At 41.4% G+C, this 19965-nt stretch overlaps 1 protein-coding gene across 2 annotated transcripts in view; it reads right to left on the bottom strand.

The window, feature by feature from the left end:
• The window catches only part of IFT88 (intraflagellar transport 88), a 119594-nt gene that overhangs the window by 9967 nt on the left and 89662 nt on the right, over window positions 1-19965 (bottom strand). For both annotated transcript variants that reach the window (XM_077483999.1, XM_077484000.1), the window contains one exon: window positions 9221-9290. In XM_077483999.1, the coding sequence (XP_077340125.1) occupies window positions 9221-9290 (70 nt within the window). The remainder of the gene's footprint in view (window positions 1-9220; window positions 9291-19965) is intronic.

Here is a 19965-nt window from a genome sequence, read left to right as displayed (position 1 = left end):
CATGTTGGCCTAAACTGATGAATACATTTGTTTTTTTATATATTTTTATTAGATGTTTTTTAGCAGAAAGTAAATACATTTTTTTTTTTAAATTGTCGGTCTTGTTTAGTTTATAGCACAAAAAAAACACAAAAAAATAAAACTCAAAAGAAAACGCAGAGGTGATCAAATATCACCAAAAGAAAGCTCTATTTGTGGGTAAAAAAGGACGTCAATTTTGTTTTAGTACAACGTCGCACGACCGCGCAATTGTCAGTTAGTGCAGTACTGCAAAAAATGGCCTGGTCATTAAGGGGGCAAATCCTACCAGGGCTGAAGTGGTTAAGGTAAGCACAAGCCCTCAAAATATAAGCTTTATTTAAAAAAAGTGTTCTTTTCCTTGAATCTGATTTTCTTCTAAGTAACTTAATCTATCTCACCTTCATCTTCCTTCCCGAAATGTACGGTATTTTCTGCTTCTCTTTTATGGTAAATATGTACAAACACAGCACTAAACTTTAAAGGAGCAAATTACTTTCCTGTGCTGTGGAATGGGTGGATGTCAGCTATTTCATATAAAACAAACTCTGTCTTCATGCCGATCTCCCTAGCCGCCAGCGGTAGGATTTTTTTGGGAAATGTTTTTAGACTGCTCATTTGGCTGAATGTGTATATTACACAGCACGATGCTTCTCTAAGAGCTGCAGCCACAGCAGATCCTCAATCCCACAAAAGAACTATTCAATTATACACAACATGTAAAAATAATCACATAAATAGATGTAAATGTTTCAGTGTTAGCGAGACTTCAGATTTGTCTTTAAATTATAGCAAGATCAAGCTTTCTCCCCCTCCCAAAACATTTTCGCACAGCTTTCATCCCATCATTCAATCCATTTTTTTAAGCTAAAAAAACGCTTGAAAAAAAATCACTGGATAAAAAACGCTGGTAATAGCTTTTTGTAGTAGTGTTTTAGGAGCATAAGCATTGTTGCAGTAAAAGGATAAAAAAAAAAAAGCTAAAAAAATGCTATTAGTAGCGTTTAGCAGCTTTTCTGCTGGAAAAACGCTCCAGGAAATATATATTTTTTATATTTATATATTTTTTTTCTGCTCCTAGAGACGCTGAAGCTCAAAAAACACTTCTAGCCTAAAGTAGTGTACATGGACACACAGGATAATACAATTTAGCTTCTAGGAGCTTAAAAAAAACTCTAGTGTACATGCAGCCTCATGCCGCGTACACACGATCGGAATTCCGGCCAGAAAAAGACCGATGAGAGCTTTTCATCGGAAAATCGACCGTGTGTATGCTCCATCGGAATTTAGCTGTCCGAATTTCCGCCAGCCAAAAATTGATAGCATGTTCTCAATTTTCCCGACGGAAAAACTTTCTATCGGACATTCCGATCGTGTGTATGCAATTCCGACATGCCAAAAACCACGCATGCTCAGATTCAACTACGAGACAGAAGCTATTGAACTTCCTTTTTCTAGTCCCGTCGTACGTGTTGTACGTCACCACGTTATAAACGATCGGAATTTGGTGTGACCGTGTGTAGGCAAGAATTCCGCCAGGAAAACCATCAGAGCTTTTACTGACGAGAATTCCGATCGTGTGTACGCGGCATTACAGTAAGGGGCTTTATAGAAATGGAAACAAATAAAAAAAAAACTGCTATTGCAATTATTCTTCAGAAAAGTGCATTGCAACCTCATTCACTTCAATTGCTACTTCATAGGCCACCAGCCTGGGAGTACTGTTAGGCCCCTTTCACACAGGGCTGTCCATACTTAGCATCTGCTTGCTCAGCGGGGATCGCTCCATTGATCCCCACTGAGCCGGTGGATGACAAGTCCGTCTCTGCACTCTGTGCAGGGACGGACCTGTCAGAGAGTCTGCTCTCCCCTATTGGGGGATCGGATGATTACGAACCGCCTGTCTGTTTTCATACGATCTGCCAGACGGATGAAAAATAGGGTTTCCATCCGTCTGGATTTTGCGGAGCGGATCAATGTCAGCGGACATGTCACCGCTGACATCCGTCGCTCCATAGAGGTGTATGGAGCGACTGTTCAGATCCGCCTAAAAAACTGACAGGCGGATCTGAACAGTCCGCATGTGTTAAAGAGGCTTTAAGGCTTAGACTGTTCCTCTTACACAATCACTTCCTTGTATAGGTCCCTAGGGAATCTCTAACAGGTCAGATATGATAGAACTATACACACTATATTACCAAAAGTATTGGGATGCCTACCTTTACATGAACTTCAATGGCATCCCAGTCTTAGTGCGTAGGGTTCAATGTTGAGTTGGCCCACCCTTTGCAGCTATAACAGCTTCAACTCTTCTTGGAAGGCTGTACACAAGGTTTAGGAGTTTGTCTATGGGAATGTTTGACCATTTTTCGAGAAGCACATTTGTGAGGTCAGGCACTGATGTGGATAAGTATGTCTGGCTCACAGGTCTCCACTCTAATTCATCCCAAAGTTCTCCTATCGGGTTTAGGTCAGGACTTTGTGCAGGCCAGTTAGGTTCCTCCACCCCAAACTCGCTCATCCATGTCTTTAGGGACTTTACTTTCTGGTTGGAACAGGAAGGGGCCATCCCCAAACTATTCCCACAAAGTTGGGAGCAAGAAATTGTCAAAAATGTCTTGGTATGCTGGGGCCATGTAAACTGGGGTATGTTGGGGCCAGGCCCAAACCCTGAAAAACAACCCCACACCACAATCCCCCCTCCACCAAATGATTTGGACCAGTGCACAAATTAAGATCCATAAAGACATGGATGAGCGAGTGTGGGGTATAGAAACTTGCCTGGCCTCAACCTGATAAAACACCTTTGAGATGAAATAGAGAGGAGACTGAGCCAGGCCTTCTTGTCCAAAATCAGTGCCTGACCTCACAAATGCGCTTCTGGAAGAATGATCAAACATTCCCATAGACACACTCCTAAATCTTGTGGACAGCCTTCCCAGAAGAGTTGAAGCTGTTATTATTATTATTATTATTATACAGGATTTATATAGCGCCGACAGTTTACGCAGAGCTTTACAACATTAGGGTAGACATTACAATACAATTCAAGACAGGGGGAATCAGAGAGCCCTGCTCGTTAGAGCTTACAATCTAGGAGTTATACCTGCAAAGGGTGGGCCAACTCAATATTGAACCCTACGGACTAAGACTGGGATGCCAATAAAGTTCATGTGTGTGTAAAGGCAGGCGTCCCAATACTTTTGGTAATATAGTAGCTTTGTCCTACGTTTTCCCCTCGATTTTTAACATATGTTAATGTCACAATAACAATCTGTTTATGCAATGGTATATAAATCTCTTTATATTACTTTAAAAATAAAAATAGTGTTTAAAGTGGTGTTGCATTTAAAAAAAATAAAAATAAATTAAAAGTCAGCAGCTACATATACTGCAGCTACTGACTTAATAATCGTACACTACACTGTCCCAGGGTCCAGCGATGCGGGGGATCGAAGCCCCGCTCATCTCCCCCTCTGTTCAGTCGCGCCGGCATTGTAACTGTGGGCGCCCGGTTGTGACTTCACAGCCGGGCACCCACTGCGCATGCGCGAGCAGCTCTGTGTGCCGTGATTGGCCGTGCAATCATCTGGGACCTGTCACATGTCCCAGATGATTGACAAGAGGGAGGGGGCAGAGCTGAGCCCTTCCTGCGCCGAGGGGAAGTGATGTCACAAGCCCAGGCACTGAAGGAGGCAGACTACAAGGGATCCCCTAGCAACAGCCATTTAGAGGTGAGTAAAAAATAAAAATAAAATTCCGAATGTTTATTTTTACTTTTTTTTTAGGAACATTCATGATTTTTTTGGGTGCAACTCCACTTTAAGCAGCCATATGTCCCTGGAAATGGTTGTAGAATACTCACAGCAACACAATGCAATGCACAGTATAATACAATAGTTTTTTTGTTGGATCCAATTTATAGTTTACATGCGGTATTAGAAATTTCCTGAAATAAGGAGGAGAGAAAATTTCAAAGCTTACTCATATCAGACCTAGATACTTTAAGAGTATGACCTAGATCGTTTTAGTTAGCAGGCTGAAGAGATGTATTTCAGTTGTGGAAAGACAAGAATAAAGACCTATGAGCACATTGGCACTCTGGTTCCCTCCTCCGTCACGACTGTGTCCTGTAGTAATGCAGGGGCTGGTGGGTGAAGCCATACAGTGTGCAGAGGCGGAATAGGTACCAAGACCAACTCCTATTGGACGCAGAATATTCTTCGGGAGCCATATCTCTACAAGAACGAAGACAGGACTTTCTCCCACCAGGCCAGTTAGTATTTTTGATCCTCCTTTGTAGGGTGACTTTTCAAAGAAAAAAATAAAAACAAAATATTGCAACAGAGTCAATTTAAAAGTTTGGGATTATCAAAAAGTAAACCTCTATGCTGCAGCATTCACTGAGGTTTAGGTCTGCTTGAAGTGGAGAGCAGTGACGGTCAGTCATTTTAATTGAATACATAACTGGATTAAATTGTAATTTTTTTTTTTTTTATTCATCTGGAGTTGGGATGTGAATTCACAAACCATAAATAAAGTACTATCATACATTCTCTGCAGAAACCAGTTTTCTGGGCTCCCTTTTAAGAAAGTCACAAGACCAAATTCAAGAGTGCCTTCTAAAAGTGCAATCAGAGTTCAGGCAGAGCTACTGCTTGGCTACCTCTATTTGTATATCTGGTATCCAAGTCTCTTCAGAAGTAATCACAAGACAAATGAAATGACATCGGAGAATTTGCAGAAAAAACATATTGGCAACATTTTATCATTTAGGCATTTAAAAAAATGAGGACAGTAAGGCCAAGAAACATTTTTTTTTAAGTTCCACTTTATAATATTGGCACCCGTGGGTACTACTAGTCCCAGCACTTGGATGTAGTCCTTATAAAAGCATGTGAACATGAGCTGGAAGCAGCTGATTGTGACCTCAGTGGCCGGAGAAGGACTGGGAACCCTGCCCTGTAATGTCACATGCAGCGCTCTGAAAGATGATTGTGTAAATTCCCTGGCCTGTACACATAAATCTCTGGTCATAAATAGAGGTAACTTGTCCTTTCCAGAAATTCTTCCTCCATCACCAATTATACTCTATTAAGCTGGAAGATGTGTTAGTGAAAACGACTGAAGAAAAAAATCAGTATTTATTGTGCAAAAGCTACCACCTGGTGATTATAGAATATAGCCAGTGGAACATGACCGATGTACGGTTTCAATGGATAGTCACATCTTTCGTTCAGAAAACCCACCTTCTGAAACTGTGTGATCCAAGGAGTTCTAGGAACTATTATAAAGAAAAAACTGCTGCTATAGTAATACCATCCACACAATACTGCTGCACATTTCATCCAAATGGTATATCGTCACTAAAGCCCCATACACATGATTAGAAAATCTGCCAGCAAAAGTCAGATGTGAACTTTTGGTCAGCAATTCCGACCTTGTGTATGCTCCATCTGACTTTTGCTGGCAGAATTCCAGCCAGCAAAATATTGAGATCAGGTTCTCTATTTTTCGGTCAGAAAAAGTTCAGATCGGAAATTCTGATCGTCTGTACAAATTCCAATGCGCAAAAATTCCTACGCATGCTCGGAAACAATTCGACGCATGCTCTGAAGCAGTGAACTTCATTTTCTCAGCTCGTCGTAGTGTTGTACGTCACCGTGTTCTTGGCGGTCGAAGGTTCAGAGAACTTTTGTTCTTTGGCTTTCGTGTGTATGCAAGCCAAGCTTGAGCGGAATTCCGTGCTTCAGCCAGAATTTGCATAGTAAAGCACCCTGGTTTTCAAGGTCCCTGGAGTTACATTGTTACATAGTTATATAGTTTAGTCAGGTTGAAAAAAGACACAAGTCCATCTAGTTCAACCATAAAAATAAACAAATAAAAAAAAAAATATCATACAATCTCATATACCCAATCCTATACCCACAGTTGATCCAGAGGAAGGTGAAAAAAACACCAGAAAATCATGATCCAATTTGCTACAGCAGGGGAAAAAATTACTTCCTGATCCCAGAGAGCCAATCAGATTTTCCCTGGATCAATTTTACCTATAAATGTTAGTACCCAGTTATATTATGTACATTTAGGAAAGAATCCAGGCCTTACTTAAAACAATCAACTGAGCTGGCCAGAACCATCTCCGGCGGGAGTCTATTCCACATTTTCACAGCTCTTACTGTGAAGAAACCTTTCCATATTTGGAGATGAAATCTCTTTTCCTCTAGATGCAAAGAGTGCCCCCTTATCCTCAGTGTTGACCGTAAAGTGAATAACTCAACACCAAGTTCACTATATGGACTCCTTATATATTTATACATGGTGATCATATCCTCCCCTTAATCTCCCCTTCTCAAGAGTGAATAAATTCAGTTCCTCTAATCTTTCCTCATAGCTGAGCTCCTCCATGCCTCTTATCAGTTTGGTTGCCCAAAGTACTCAAGGGAGTGTGATAGTACAAGCAAAGCTGGACATACATGGAGCAAACTTCTGCCAGGTTCCTAATGAAACAACTGAAATTCACTCCATGGAAGGTCCTGCCCAAAATCCTTTGATTGAAAAATCAAAGGAGCTAGGCTGCAAACCGTCAGCTGAACAGAGCCTGCATCCAATCCAATGCTGGCACTGTTGGGGTATTTTGACAGCTGTCAGTGCCTGCAGCAATTCAATCCTCCATCCACTTTGTTTAGTGTGGATGGAGGGATCTGTTAGATGTTTTTAATTTGACAAAAAAAGCCTATGTGTGTATGGTCAGCTTAGGTGTCTGCAGTTATATTTTGGTTTCAGTTTAGTATTTTTAGGTTTAAAAGGTATACTTTAAGTCCCACCCACCGCAATGAATCTAGCCACTTCCAGGAGATTCCAAAAGTAGACATGGATTTGTCAGGGGCTTAATGTAAACCTGTCCAATGAAATCCATCTGTCTGTCCCAGACTAATAAATAATCTGTTGCCGATTAAGCAAAAACAATTGAGTACTGCCCGTGATACTTTTTTTAATTTCCATTAATATTCACATTTTTCAAAAAAGCTTTAGGAGTATACCCTCTTCTTCAAGGTCAAAGTTCAATGAGTACTGCTTGGAGCTTGAAGAAGGGGGTACACCCTAAAAGCTTTTCCTGAAAATCTGGATGCTAGTGCAAATAAAATAAAAGGATCACAAACAGTATTCAATTGTTTTTGTTGCAACGCACTAATACGGCTACAATCTCCTCATGATATTGTATATTATACATGAGACTACACTCCCTACAGTATTTAATAAGTGAACTCAAAATGTAATTGCCCGAACATACACGCCCATCGCAAGCCTGGGTAACTCTAGAAAACACCTTTACTAATACCCCAGTACACCTGTCCCCCTGGTTGGACTCATCCCACGTTCCCTCCGACTATGGAGACCACCCATTAATAGGGGCCACCCTGTTGTGTTTCCGCAAAGCATGTGCTAAATCCTCGCTCTCCTCCTCCTCGGCCCAATAACCCCCATTAATCACAATCCAGCCTTCCCCCCTGGACTAGTACCCCACTTTCCGACTGATATTTGCTCGTAATGCTGAACACTTCTTTGACAGAGGCTCCTTTCTCAGTCAGGAAGCCTTGACACAGTGGATGAAAAGACCCTATTTCCCCTTTTGAACTTTTTGAATGTCCAATTAAGACACTTTTTCACCCACCCAAACAGGCTTTCAGAATGGACCCGACCACGCACTCCATTGAATTCTTGTGCTCAATGAAGGAAACTCAAGCTCATCTAATCTCATACATATACTCGCTTCTCTTTAAAATCTTCTCCAGGTGTTATAGAACGCCCCTCCTTATTCACATCCCCCCCGGGCCCCATCCACATGCTGGAGGTGTGAAGTAGATACTGGTTCCCTCATACACATCTGGTGGTCATGCCCATTGCAGCAAAAGTATTGGTCAGGTGTCCACAATCTTATTTCTAAAATTACTACCCATAACTTTGACTTTACCTCAGCCAAATTTTTACTGCATCACACATCCCTCCCTAAATCGTCCCACTTCAAATCCCTAGCTATGTACTTGGTAAATGCAGCTAGAGCATGCATTCCAATTTTCTGGGGTAAAAAGAGCCCACCAAAACTATCAGACTGGATCAAACAGATACAGAAGATTTCTGAGATGGGGGAGCTTATACACATAGCAAGGGACACTCCTTCCAAATATACAAAAATAGGGGCCTGCTGTCTACAATTTCAACATTCTACTGAGTATTCCACCTTTTTGTCAAACCCTCTTTGATTCTGTCTGGCTACTAGGTTAGCCTTAGTGCGGGACTCACCTCTTCTTTTCAATCTGAGGAAGACAGGAACCACCCCCGTGACTATTCTTCACCTTTCCCTTCCCCCTTGTGTCTCCCCATCCGTTTTCCCCCAGATCCCCTCCCCCTACTCTTAACCCTTCCGAGAACCCTCACCCCATATATTTCCTTACCTTTTCCATCCCATGTTATATGTCTTGGGTCCCCCCCCCCCCCTATTTTTTAAATTTTTTTTTAAAAATGAATCACCCCTTTCTTTCCGGAACCTGTAGCTAATGTTTGCGTTGGGAATCAGTTCCTGTGGCACTATTCCTATAATAAACATTATCCTATCAGGTGTGTGGGTTAGGAGTTCGGTGCTGGAAAAGTTATGTATGGTATCTTATGTTTATATATACCATGACTTTTCCTATACTCAGTCGTTTAGCAGCTCTCTGTTGGTTAGCTAAACTTTATAATCAAAGTCAAGCATCCCATTATTAAACCGTAGGAACCTTTAGGTGCCAAGAAACACTGTATATATTTTGTTTTGCTCAATTTCTTTGATGGAAATCTTGAGCGAATGCATATTGTTGTGACTTATTTCATGTTTTATGTTTGTATGTCAATTTGACGCCCAATAAAGCTCTTTGGAACCAAAAGTAAATTGCTCAATTATACAAATAAAACCTGCACTCTTGGACTTTTATAAGTGTTGGTCCCTTTTAGGCAGCCATGCCCTGTTGCAAAGGTTTTTTTTTCCATGCACAAGTTAGCTTGGTCAAGTAGAGGAAAGTTTTATGAAGGTCAGAGTAGCTGCAACACATTTTATGACATTATCATTACCACCATTATCATATGCCATATTATATATTCCTTTGTGCAATTCAGATATGATAAATAGGGAATTTAATGAACCTCATGTTCAGCTTGCACTTACCACTGCTGGCACTGCCCTCTCTGCCATCCCTTCGACTTCGGGCACTACTGTCTCTACCAGATCTCACACGCTGCAAAAAGAAGCATACGGAAACTCACTAAATTGAAAAGAAAGAATATAGGACACACTGAAAAGAAAAGGTGTTCACCAATCAGATTCTTTTTTTTTCTTCTAATGTGCAAATTAAAAAAAGTAAATATCCGAATACATCTAATAATGAGCCGTTTCAATTGGTTTGCAAAATTGTGAGAAACATTCTTACAACTATAAAAAGCACACAGAAGCCATAGGCATGCTAGTTTATGCTTGCTCAGTGCTGGAGGGCTCCATTTAAAAGGTAAGCCTGTCATGCTGTGCTAGTGTGTGGTATAAATGCTCTTTTCTACTTTTGTATGGTATGGTAAGCATTGAAGGTTAGCCTACATGTATTTAAGTAGGGCGAAGATGGATGTGGGACAAGTCACTCTGATGTAGTCTTACAGTGCATAAAAAAAATAAAATAAAAAATCACCCCCTTTAAAATAAATACATGTTGATGCTTTACAGCCTGTAATGAAGACAGACACTTTTTTTTTATCCAGTTGTATTTACTTTATTTTTTTTTATTTTTTTTACTTTTTAATTGTTTATTACATTTTCAAAGCATATAGAAATGATTGTACATTTCAAAAGAGGGAACTGAATGGGATCTATTTTATACAGACCAATGTGATTTGCACGTAGGTTATGATATTATGGATTTGGAAGTTGCGTCTCAGTGTTATATTCAGAAACGTTCCATTTCCCCCAGGTTTGTCAAATCTTGGCAGGGAGTCATCTATCACAGCAGTCAGGCGCTCCATTCTGTGTATATCAGCTATGGCAGAGAGAAACTGCATAAAAGTAGGAGGAGAAATAGACAGCCAGCATTGAGGTATAGCTTGTTTGGCCTCCAATAAGATAAATGCCATCAATCTTCTGGTAGGTTTGGGTGTATTAGGGAGTGGGAGACCTAAAGGAAGGTGTGTGGGGTTTAAGGGGATGGGTATATCTAGGACTTTACAGGAGGTTATGAACTTGTGTTCAGAAGGGTATAAGTGCAGAGCATTCCCAGAATATATGATAATGGTTACCCATGGATAAACCACATCTCCAGCACTGCCCAGACGATGTCAGCTTTCGAGCCAGTAAGAAGTCTGGGGTCCTATACCAGAATATAAGTATTTTGTAAGCAGTCTCTCTCTGTGCCACATACCGTGAAACTTTAGATGTAAACTCCCATATTTCCCCCCATTCACCTAGTGAAATAGGCCATTACAAAATATGAGACCATTTCCTCATGTATGCATGACTATTTTCAGTCAAGGGGGGAGCCGCATGTAGGATTTTATAGATAGATGAAATCAGGTGGTGTTCATAGGGGCCTCTTGAGCATAGCAGTTCAAATTCGGTTGGCATGTCTAAAGTCATTTGAGGGATTTTGGTGGCAAAAAAATGTTTCATTTGTAAAAAAAAAAAGTAGAGTATAAGAGAGATTTTGGGATTTTATATTTGGATTGTAGGTGAGAAAAGGAGAGAAGCTTGCGTGTTACTGGGTGTACTAAGTGGCGTAACTGAAATATACAATGGGGTTATAAAATAGACTGTCAGGGATTTCCGGGTTGAATAAAACGTTCACAAGTGGCGAGCATCGAGAACAGAGAGAGTATCTACCGGAGCAGTGTTTCCAAAAGTGTGAATAACATCGGGTTCAAGTAAACGCTTTGCAGTTGAGAGATGAATTTGCCAGAGGATGGCCATAACATTCAGCAAGGGTGGGCAGGAGAGGTGATCCCCATTTCAATTTCCGACCATCTATTTGGGGCTCATCTGGACGTCCAAGAAGCAATGGCTCTCAGGTGAGAAGCATAATAATATTTTAGTAGGTCAGGAGCTCCCAGACCTCCCCTGGTTCGTAAAGTCTGGACTAACGAGCTTGCTATCCTATGAGAAGTATTGTTCCATATAAAATTCTGAAAATTTCTCTGAAGTGTTTTCAGTTGGGGCATAGGAATCAATACTGGCAGTGTCTCAAAGAGATACAGCAGTTTAGGGAGTATCAACATTTTGAGGACATTAATCCTCCCAATGAGGGAAAGGGAGAGATTTGACCATGTTTTCAATAATTAATTTATTTCTTTAAATAAGGGGGGGGGGGGGGGGTTGGCCTGAAAGAGCATGGAGTATGGGGGAGTCATGTGTACACCCAGGTACTTAAGTGAGTGGGAACACCTTTGATATTTAAAATTTCCTTGTAGGGAGGTGAGGGTGTTTGTCAGGATGTTTATAGGGAGGGCTTTTAGCCTAATTAACTTTAAATCCTGAAAGACTACCAAATTAGTGTAGGATATCATGGAGTGATGGGAGAGAGATGTGGGGATGTGCTACTGTTAATAGGATGTCATCTGCAAATAAGGGCAGCTTGTACTCCCTGCTTCTCAGCATCACCCCCCATATCAGGGTGGGATCGAATGGCTGCGGCCAAAGGTTCTAGACTGAGTATAAAAAGCAAGGGCGATAAGGGACAGCCCTGTCTAGTGTAGTTACTCAGGGGAAATGATGGAGACTCATGGGAGGCAAGCTGCACTTGAGAAGTAGGTTTAGAATATAACGCCTTAAGGGCCTGCATACAGTGGTGTGAAAAAGTGTTTGCCCCCTTCCTCATTTCCTGTTCCTTTGCATGTTTGTCACACTTAAGTGTTTCGGAACATCAAACCAATTTAAACAATAGTCAAGGACAACGCAAGTAAACACAAAATGCAATTTGTAAATGAAGGTGTTTATTATTAAAGGTGAAAAAAAATCCAAACCATCATGGCCCTGTGTGAAAAAGTGATTGCCCCCCTTGTTAAAACATACTATAACTGTGGTTGTCCACACCTGAGTTCAATTTCTATAGCCACACCCAGGCCTGATTATTGCCACACCTGTTCACAATCAAGGCATCACTTAAATAGGAGCTGCTTGACACAGTAAGGTCCACCAGAAGATCCTTAAAAGCTACACATCATGCCGAGACCCAAAGAAATTCAGGAACAATTGAGAAAGAAAGTAATTGAGATCTATCAGTCTGGAAAGGGTTATCAAGCCATTTCCAAAGCTTTGGGAATCCAGCGAACCACAGTGAGAGCCATTATCCACAAATGGCGAAGACATGGAACAGTGGTGAACCTTCCCAGGAGTGGCCGGCCGCCCAAAATTACCCCAAGAGCGCAGCGACGACTCAAAAGACCCCACAACAACGTCCAAGGAACTGCAGGCCTCACTTGCCTCAGTTAAGGTCAGCGTTCATGCCTCCACCATCAGGAAAAGACTGGGCAAAAATGGCCTGCATGGCAGAGTTCCAAGGAGAAAACCACTGCTGAGCAAAAAGAACATCAAAGCTCGTCTCAATTTCTCCACAACACATCTTGATGATCCCCAAGACCTTTGGGACAACATTCTGTGGACCGATGAGACAAAAGTGGAACTCTTTGGAAGGTGTGTGTCCAAGTATATCTGGTGTAGAAGGAACACTGCATTTCATAAAAAGAACATTATACCAACAGTAAAATATGGTGGTGGTAGTGTGATGGTCTGGGGCTGTTTTGCTGCTTCAGGACCTGGAAGACTTGCCGTGATAAAAGGAACTATGAATTCTGCTGTCTACCAAGAGATCCTGAAGGAGAATGTCCGACCATCTGTTCGTGTACTCAAGCTGAAACGAACTTGGGTTCTGCAGGAGGACAATGATCCTAAACACACCAGCAAGTCCACCACCGAATGGCTGAAGAAAAACAAAATGAAGACTTTGGAGTGGCCTAGCCAAAGTCCTGACCTGAATCCTATTGAGATGTTGTGGTATGACCTTAAAAGGGCCGTTCATGCTCGAAAACCCTCTAATGTAACTGAATTAGGACAATTCTGCAAAGATGAGTGGGCCAAAATTCCTCCAGGACGCTGTAAAAGCCTCATTGCACGTTATCGCAAACGCTTGGTTGCAGTTGTTGCTGCTAAGGGTGGCCCAACCAGTTATTAGGTTTAGGGGGCAATCACTTTTTCACACAGGGCCATGATGGTTTGGATTTTTTTTCACCTTTAATAATAAACACCTTCATTTACAAATTGCATTTTGTGTTTACTTGTGTTGTCCTTGACTATTGTTTAAATTGGTTTGATGTTCCGAAACACTTAAAGAGGAGGGCCAGTTTAAAAAAAAAAAAAAAAAAAAAAAGTCAGCAGCTGCAAACACTGCATCTGCTGACTTAATAAAATCACTTACCTGTCCAGGGCGCCCGCGATGTCGGCCGCCCGAGGCCGAGCCGTCCGTCGGCTCTCGGGTCCCGGCGCCGCAATTCCCTGTAAGGGAAACAGGCAGCGGAGCCTTACGGCTTCACTGCCCGTTTCCTACTGCGCATGCGCGAGTCCCGGAACTACTGCGCATGCGCGAGTCCCGCAGCGCTTTCTGAATGGGATGCGCTGTGTTCTGGAACACACAGTTCCCAGAACACAGCGCGACCCATTACCCAGAAGACGCCGCGACGAAGACAGAAGACAGAAGATCTCCGCGGAGGAGGAAGAGGAAGATTAGGATAAAGTGCCTAGCAACAGGCATTTCTGGTAAGTAAAAAAAAAAAAAAATTTCTCATTTTATTTTTTTTAGATTTTTTTGTCATTTTTAACATTTTTTGGTTTTCAGGGTGGCCCTCCACGTTAAGTGTGACAAACATGCAAAGGAACAGGAAATGAGGAAGGGGGCAAACACTTTTTCACACCACTGTACATGGGCCAGAGAATCCATATCTGGATAATATAGCAAACATGAATAACCAGTTTAAGCGGTGGAATGCTTTCTGAGCATCCAGGCTCAACACTATAGCAGGTCGCTTAGTTTTGGTTAAGAGGTCAATAAGGTCAATATTACATCTGGTGTTGTCCCCCGCATGTCTAGTAGGGACAAAACCAACCTGGTCCTTTTGTATTAGCGAAGGGAGAAGTAAGGACAGTCTATTTGCCAAGATTTTCGTGAAAATTTTATGGTCAGATGAGTTTAATAGAACTATTGGGAGGTAGTTGTTAGGGTTGTTAGGATCATCGGGTCTTTGTCTGGTTTCGGGATGACTGTAATAAAAACTGGGTGTGAGGGATGTTCCCTTTCATCAAAGAGGCAAACAATTTTACCATGTGTGGAGTGAGAGTCTGAAGGAACGTCTTGTAGTAAGAGTAGGGGAGTTCGTCAGGGCCTGGAGATTTATGTGACAGTAGATGGTTAATAACCTCAGTGATTTCCTCAACAGTTATAGGTGCATTTAGCCCAGAGCGATTGTCAGGGGATATTGTGGGAAGGTTTCGAGAATCGACAAAAGTATTACATTTCATTGGTGTGAACTGAGAATTCGGGTCTGTGGATAAGCTTGGATGTTATAAGTTGCACTGAGCAAGTACAGCTGGATAAAACAAAAACAATGTCTGTCCTCATTTCAGGCTGCAAAGCAACAAAATGCGATTATCATTTAAAGTGAGGTGATTCTTTTCTATACCCACTGTATATTATAAAGCTATGGCTTTAGTTCGTATACTGAACTCGTGTCATAATGCCAGGATCTGGGTACCTCTAGAAAAATAAATGGCAGGAATTTGGCAGGCTTTTTTCGTGCATGGGGGTCAGATGGAGATACAACTTGTGCTAAACTGGCCCTCCACCAGCTCTCTCCTTCCCCTGGACGCTTTAAGAAAAAACTATGACTTGTTTCCACTGGACTGTTGGAGACATTGCCAGCTCCCGAACTTCCTTGACAAGATTCTCCCTAAATTGAGAGCTAGGTCTACCCTTACTGCATTTGAATTCCTTTACTCATCACTCCCAGAGTCAGGTCATCTCTTGTCCCAAATGCTCATGAATTCCTCTGTCACTCACCCCCCCTATTATATTAAAGAATGGGAGTGTGAAGTTAACGTGGAGTTTCCCCACCCAAAATCCCCAAAAAATAACAAAATTACTCATGCCTCCTCTATATGCTCGAGAGTGCAGGAGTCAGGTTATATATTTTTGACTAGGTGGTATAAAACTCCCACACGTCTCGCACAAATTTTCCCTGCAACAGTTGTGAGATGTTGGCAGGGCTGCAATGAAAGGGTCCTTTCCTGCATATCTGGTGGTTATGCCCCAAGATTAAGAAGTTTTGGGATTCTATATACCCTCCAGTAAAAAGACCACAGTCCGACCCTATTAAGCTTATGCCCCTCCACGGTCTCTTCCATGATACACCCTCTTCCTTTAAAGCGTATATGCACTGTATGACGCCATATTTACTTAATGTTGCTAAATGTTTGATTCTACACTTTTGGAAACAGGTGTCCTGCCAAAATCCAAGATTACTGCCTTCAGGATTATTATGAGCTTGGTACTGAGGCTTAGGTTGCTGCAAATTTGCCCACTTGTTTACCGTGAATGATTGTTGTTATCCAGTCCTTTCCGTCCTTTTTTTTTTGTCTGCCTCTCTGTTCGTTTATTATGCATTTTTGTTATTTATGGGTCTGTACACCTCTATTATATTGACATAACACTGGTATAATATTCTATTCTAGTGGGCCTTTTGGGTACTCTGGTGCTATCCAACTGAAGTATATAGCTCAGTGAACTCCTTAATCTGTGTCCTTTGGAAAAGTATTTTTGTGATGCTTTAGATCCTGTACGATTGTAAACTATACTAAGTATGTGTATTTAAAAAATATCAATAAAAAGATTATAGAAAAAAAATTTAGATTTTACTATAGCTTTACCTGAACTTACATGACATCTCACAAACAAGTTTGCTAGAAGGCAAGTTCTGAAGACTACAGACTGAAAGTAGCTGGAAGAAGGTTCTATGGTCCGATTGAAATAAAGAAAAAATATTTTTATTTCTCCAATCAGACTAAGCGCTATGTTGGACGTAAGCCAAAAGTTGCACATTATCATAACCGCTCCATCCCTTCTGTGAAACATTGGGCTGTCATAATCATGCTTTGGGGATGTGTTTCTGCAGAAGGTGCTGGAAGACTTGTGAGGGTAGAGATAAGGCAGGAAAACACAGGGAAATATTGGGGGAAAACCTGCTACAGTCAACAAGAAACCTAAGCCTAGGGAGAAGATTTGCCTTCCAGAAAGACAATGATACCAAGCGTAAAGCCAAATGTGTACAGGAATGGTTAATGTCCTGAAATGGCAGTGTCAGAATTCAGAGCTCAATCCAAAAGAGTATATGGCTGTTGATTTACGATCCCCTTGCAGCTGGACTGAGCTCGACCAGTTGTACAAGGATAAATTGGAAAAAAATTCTGCAGTATTACATTAAAACTAATAAAACTATTCTTCTACATGCTCTTAGTTAAGATTGTAATACATTCTCTTGAAACAACTGACATATTTCTGGAACAAAAGAGTAGCCTGGAAGGGAGGCTACTAACTGAATTATCTGTCTGAATCCCGATATGAAAACGTCTGCTAAAAGAATGAAGGGAATCTAAAGATGAAATATTTGTTAAATGGAAATTCTTGGCTTCAAAGAGATGCCATGAGCATTTAAGGACATTGTTTTTTGTGCAGGATGAGACGAAGTACAAAAATTGAACAAAAAGCAGAAATTATATATAATTAAAGAGGAACTTGCTAACAAACCACACAATGCTAAACCAGCTCTCTAACAAACTACACAGCTAATCAGGTGGTTTTACAAACTACATACAGCTGATAACCAGGCTCTCTAACAAAATGATGCACAGCTAACCAGGACCTTTCACAAACTACATGCAATAACCAGGCATTCTACCAGGCTACACACTGCTAAACAGGTCATTTAAAAAAAAAATACACCCTGCTAACTTCGACCCTGTAACAAGCTACACACAAGCTATGCAGGACCTTTCTTTCTTAAAAAAGTAAAAAAACAAGCGATAACTTTTCTTTTGAGCTGAACTCTGCAAGCAAAATATTCTACGAGTTAAAAAATAAATAAAAAAAAAGAAGTCAGTGACCATTCAATTTAGCATATGTTTATTATTGCAGGAGGAGGTGTGAAACCCCCCCCCCCCATATAATCCCACTGAATATATTCATTAAAAATACCTAAATGTATTTTTCATCTGGTCGACTTGTCATTGTACAAGCATACTGTATTGCACAATAGGGGGAGAGGCAGCACTATAAGTTAACCAGGTTAATCGTGGCCCTGGATGGTGCTGTAAAATAGAATCTTTTGATTGGAGGAGTGTGCACAGACTACCTCATCCATGGGATGCTTTTCTATCACTACCCAATCATAGTCTTAGCCCTTGTACACACGGTCGGAGAATCCGTCGGAATGTGTCCTATTGGACCCTGTCGTCGGATAATCCGACTGTGTGTGGTATGCATCGGACTGATTCCGTCGGAATATCCGTCGGACCCAATTTTCCAACATGTTGGAAATATTTCCTGACCAACTGGGCCAGTCGGACATACTCTGAATTTTGATCGGACCAAGTGCCACGCATGCTCAGATGGAATTCCTACATCAAAGATATTGGCTACTAGCCTGAACGTAGTCCCATCGTAACGAAATTACGTCATCACGTTCTGAAAGATCGGATTTTTGCCAACTTTGTCCGATCGTGTGTATGCAACAGTTTCGGACAAGATCCGACGGACAAAATCCGACGGGCAAAATCTGACGGATTTGGTTGTGGAAATCTCCGACAGTGTGTACAGGGGCTAAGCCTTGCTGAATTACTATGACTGCAACAGGCAAAAAGAACATCAAGAACTTGTGTCTGGATTAAAAATGATGCCGCACAGAATTACACAGGTAATTTGGCAGGCAACACAATCATTTAAGGTCATAGATGTCACAAAAGCACAGCTCACCAGCACAAGGTCATATTGGTATATGGTCTGGCATGCCTGCAAAAAATACATTGTGCCAACACAGGCATGCATTTCAGGAGTATGATAGAGTGGAGTTTTACCCCAGCTCACTTTATGACTCATTTGGTCTATGTTTAAGTAGATTATCTGTGTGACATGTCAGCATTAGAGCCAAGGAGAAAAGTTAGGAAACATATGCTATGAGGAAGATGAACTATTTATAAATTGATTCCTTATGTGTGCATAGTTTGTTTCCTCATCCTCTGAAAAGAGCTGGGAAGAAGAATATGGAAGGGAAAGCAGGCAAAACTAACGATCTTGTCTCAGCAACATCTTAGAAACATAGAAGAGTGAGGACAGAAAAAAGTCCCCCATTTGCCCCATTTTTTAAAAATGTATATGTTTATTTTTTGTTTTTATTATTGTTAACGTATAGATTTACTTTGTCCCAAGCAAGTCTGAATCCACTTACTGTTGACTGGCTCACTACCTCTGCTGGAAGTCTATTCCATTCATCAACTATCATTTCCTAGGAAGTTTGAGATCATGATTGCTCACATCTTTGACCTGCAAAATCGTATCCCACTTAAGGAGGCTTTTCAATTTGCAGAAGAGAAATTTTCATCCAACTTGAGTACAAGAGTAACCTAGGAGTTTTTCTCAACACTTATTTGGGTTGTGTGTTTCCCCCACAGCGCAAGTTTCTCGAAATCCAGAGGATTATGAAAGCCATGATGGCCAGAGATTCTCTGATTGATATAGAATGCAGTTTTTGTGTCTGCTATCATCTGCAATCATATTGGTCTCATAGCCCCCCAGGTGGTAACAAAGGTGATTTCAGTTCAACTGCCTTTACCAGTTAGATCATCATTCACTCAGAGCACAGTCCTGCCTCAGGTGATAGCTCAGTCTTCCACATGGTGGACCAGTCAAAGCAATCTTTCTTGGGAAAGTCCTCTATAACCTTTGCCCTCACTGATCATGAATACAGATGCCAGTCGGAGGGTATGGGGTGCCCATTGTGTAGGTCAGTGTGATTGGAATGTTACTCCGAAATACAGTTAAATTAAACCTTCAGAATTTAAGACCCTGTCATGAGCATATCCTGAATATTCTGTGTTGCCTCTTAGCCTAACTTTCCAAATTCTTCAGAGTTTAAGGCTTGGGGACTGCCTCTCCCCCCTACTACTCCCTTCCCTTTTTTTTTTTTGATCCCTGTTTATCTAACTTACCTTCTCCATGACTGCCCTCTTTTCAGTGGCGTCACGGGGGGCCTGAGCCCTCCACACATTATACTGTGCCCCCCTAATTAAATTAAACTGACACTGGGAGCATGGGTGTCTGCAACTCAGGGCCGATAATGGGCAGAAATAAGGATTATTTAACTGCTTTCGGGTGAAGATGAAGTAATCTACTGCACTGCGGCTGCCGACAGTTAAATTAAAGTCCGGGCCTCTTTTATATCAATCCGCTGAGCCATGGTCAGTATAGGAATCAGGGGGGTCAGTGTAGGGATCAGATTTTTGTAAATAATTTATTACATCTTTTCATAGGACAACACTGAAGAATCGACACTTTGCTACAATGTAAAGTAGTGAGTGTACAGCTTGCAAAGCAGTGTAAATTTACTGTCCCCTCAAAATAACTCAACACACAGCCATTAATGTCTATACCGCTGGCAACAAAAGTGAGTACACCCCTAAATGAAAATGTCCAAATTGGGACCCAAATGTCAATATTTTGTGTGACCACCATTATTTTTCAGCACTACCTTAACTCTCTTGGGCATGGAGTTCACCAGAGCTTCACAGGTTGCTACTGGAGTCCTTTTACACTCCTCCATGACGACATCATTGAGCTGGTG

The sequence above is a fragment of the Lithobates pipiens genome, unplaced genomic scaffold (assembly GCF_037356315.1).
Source record: "Lithobates pipiens isolate NorthernLeopardFrog02 unplaced genomic scaffold, aLitPip1_a1.2 Scaffold_16, whole genome shotgun sequence".
Classification (NCBI taxonomy): Eukaryota; Metazoa; Chordata; class Amphibia; order Anura; family Ranidae; genus Lithobates; species Lithobates pipiens.
The sequence above is the reverse complement of the archived record's forward strand: the minus strand, read 5'-3'. Positions and strand labels throughout refer to the sequence as shown.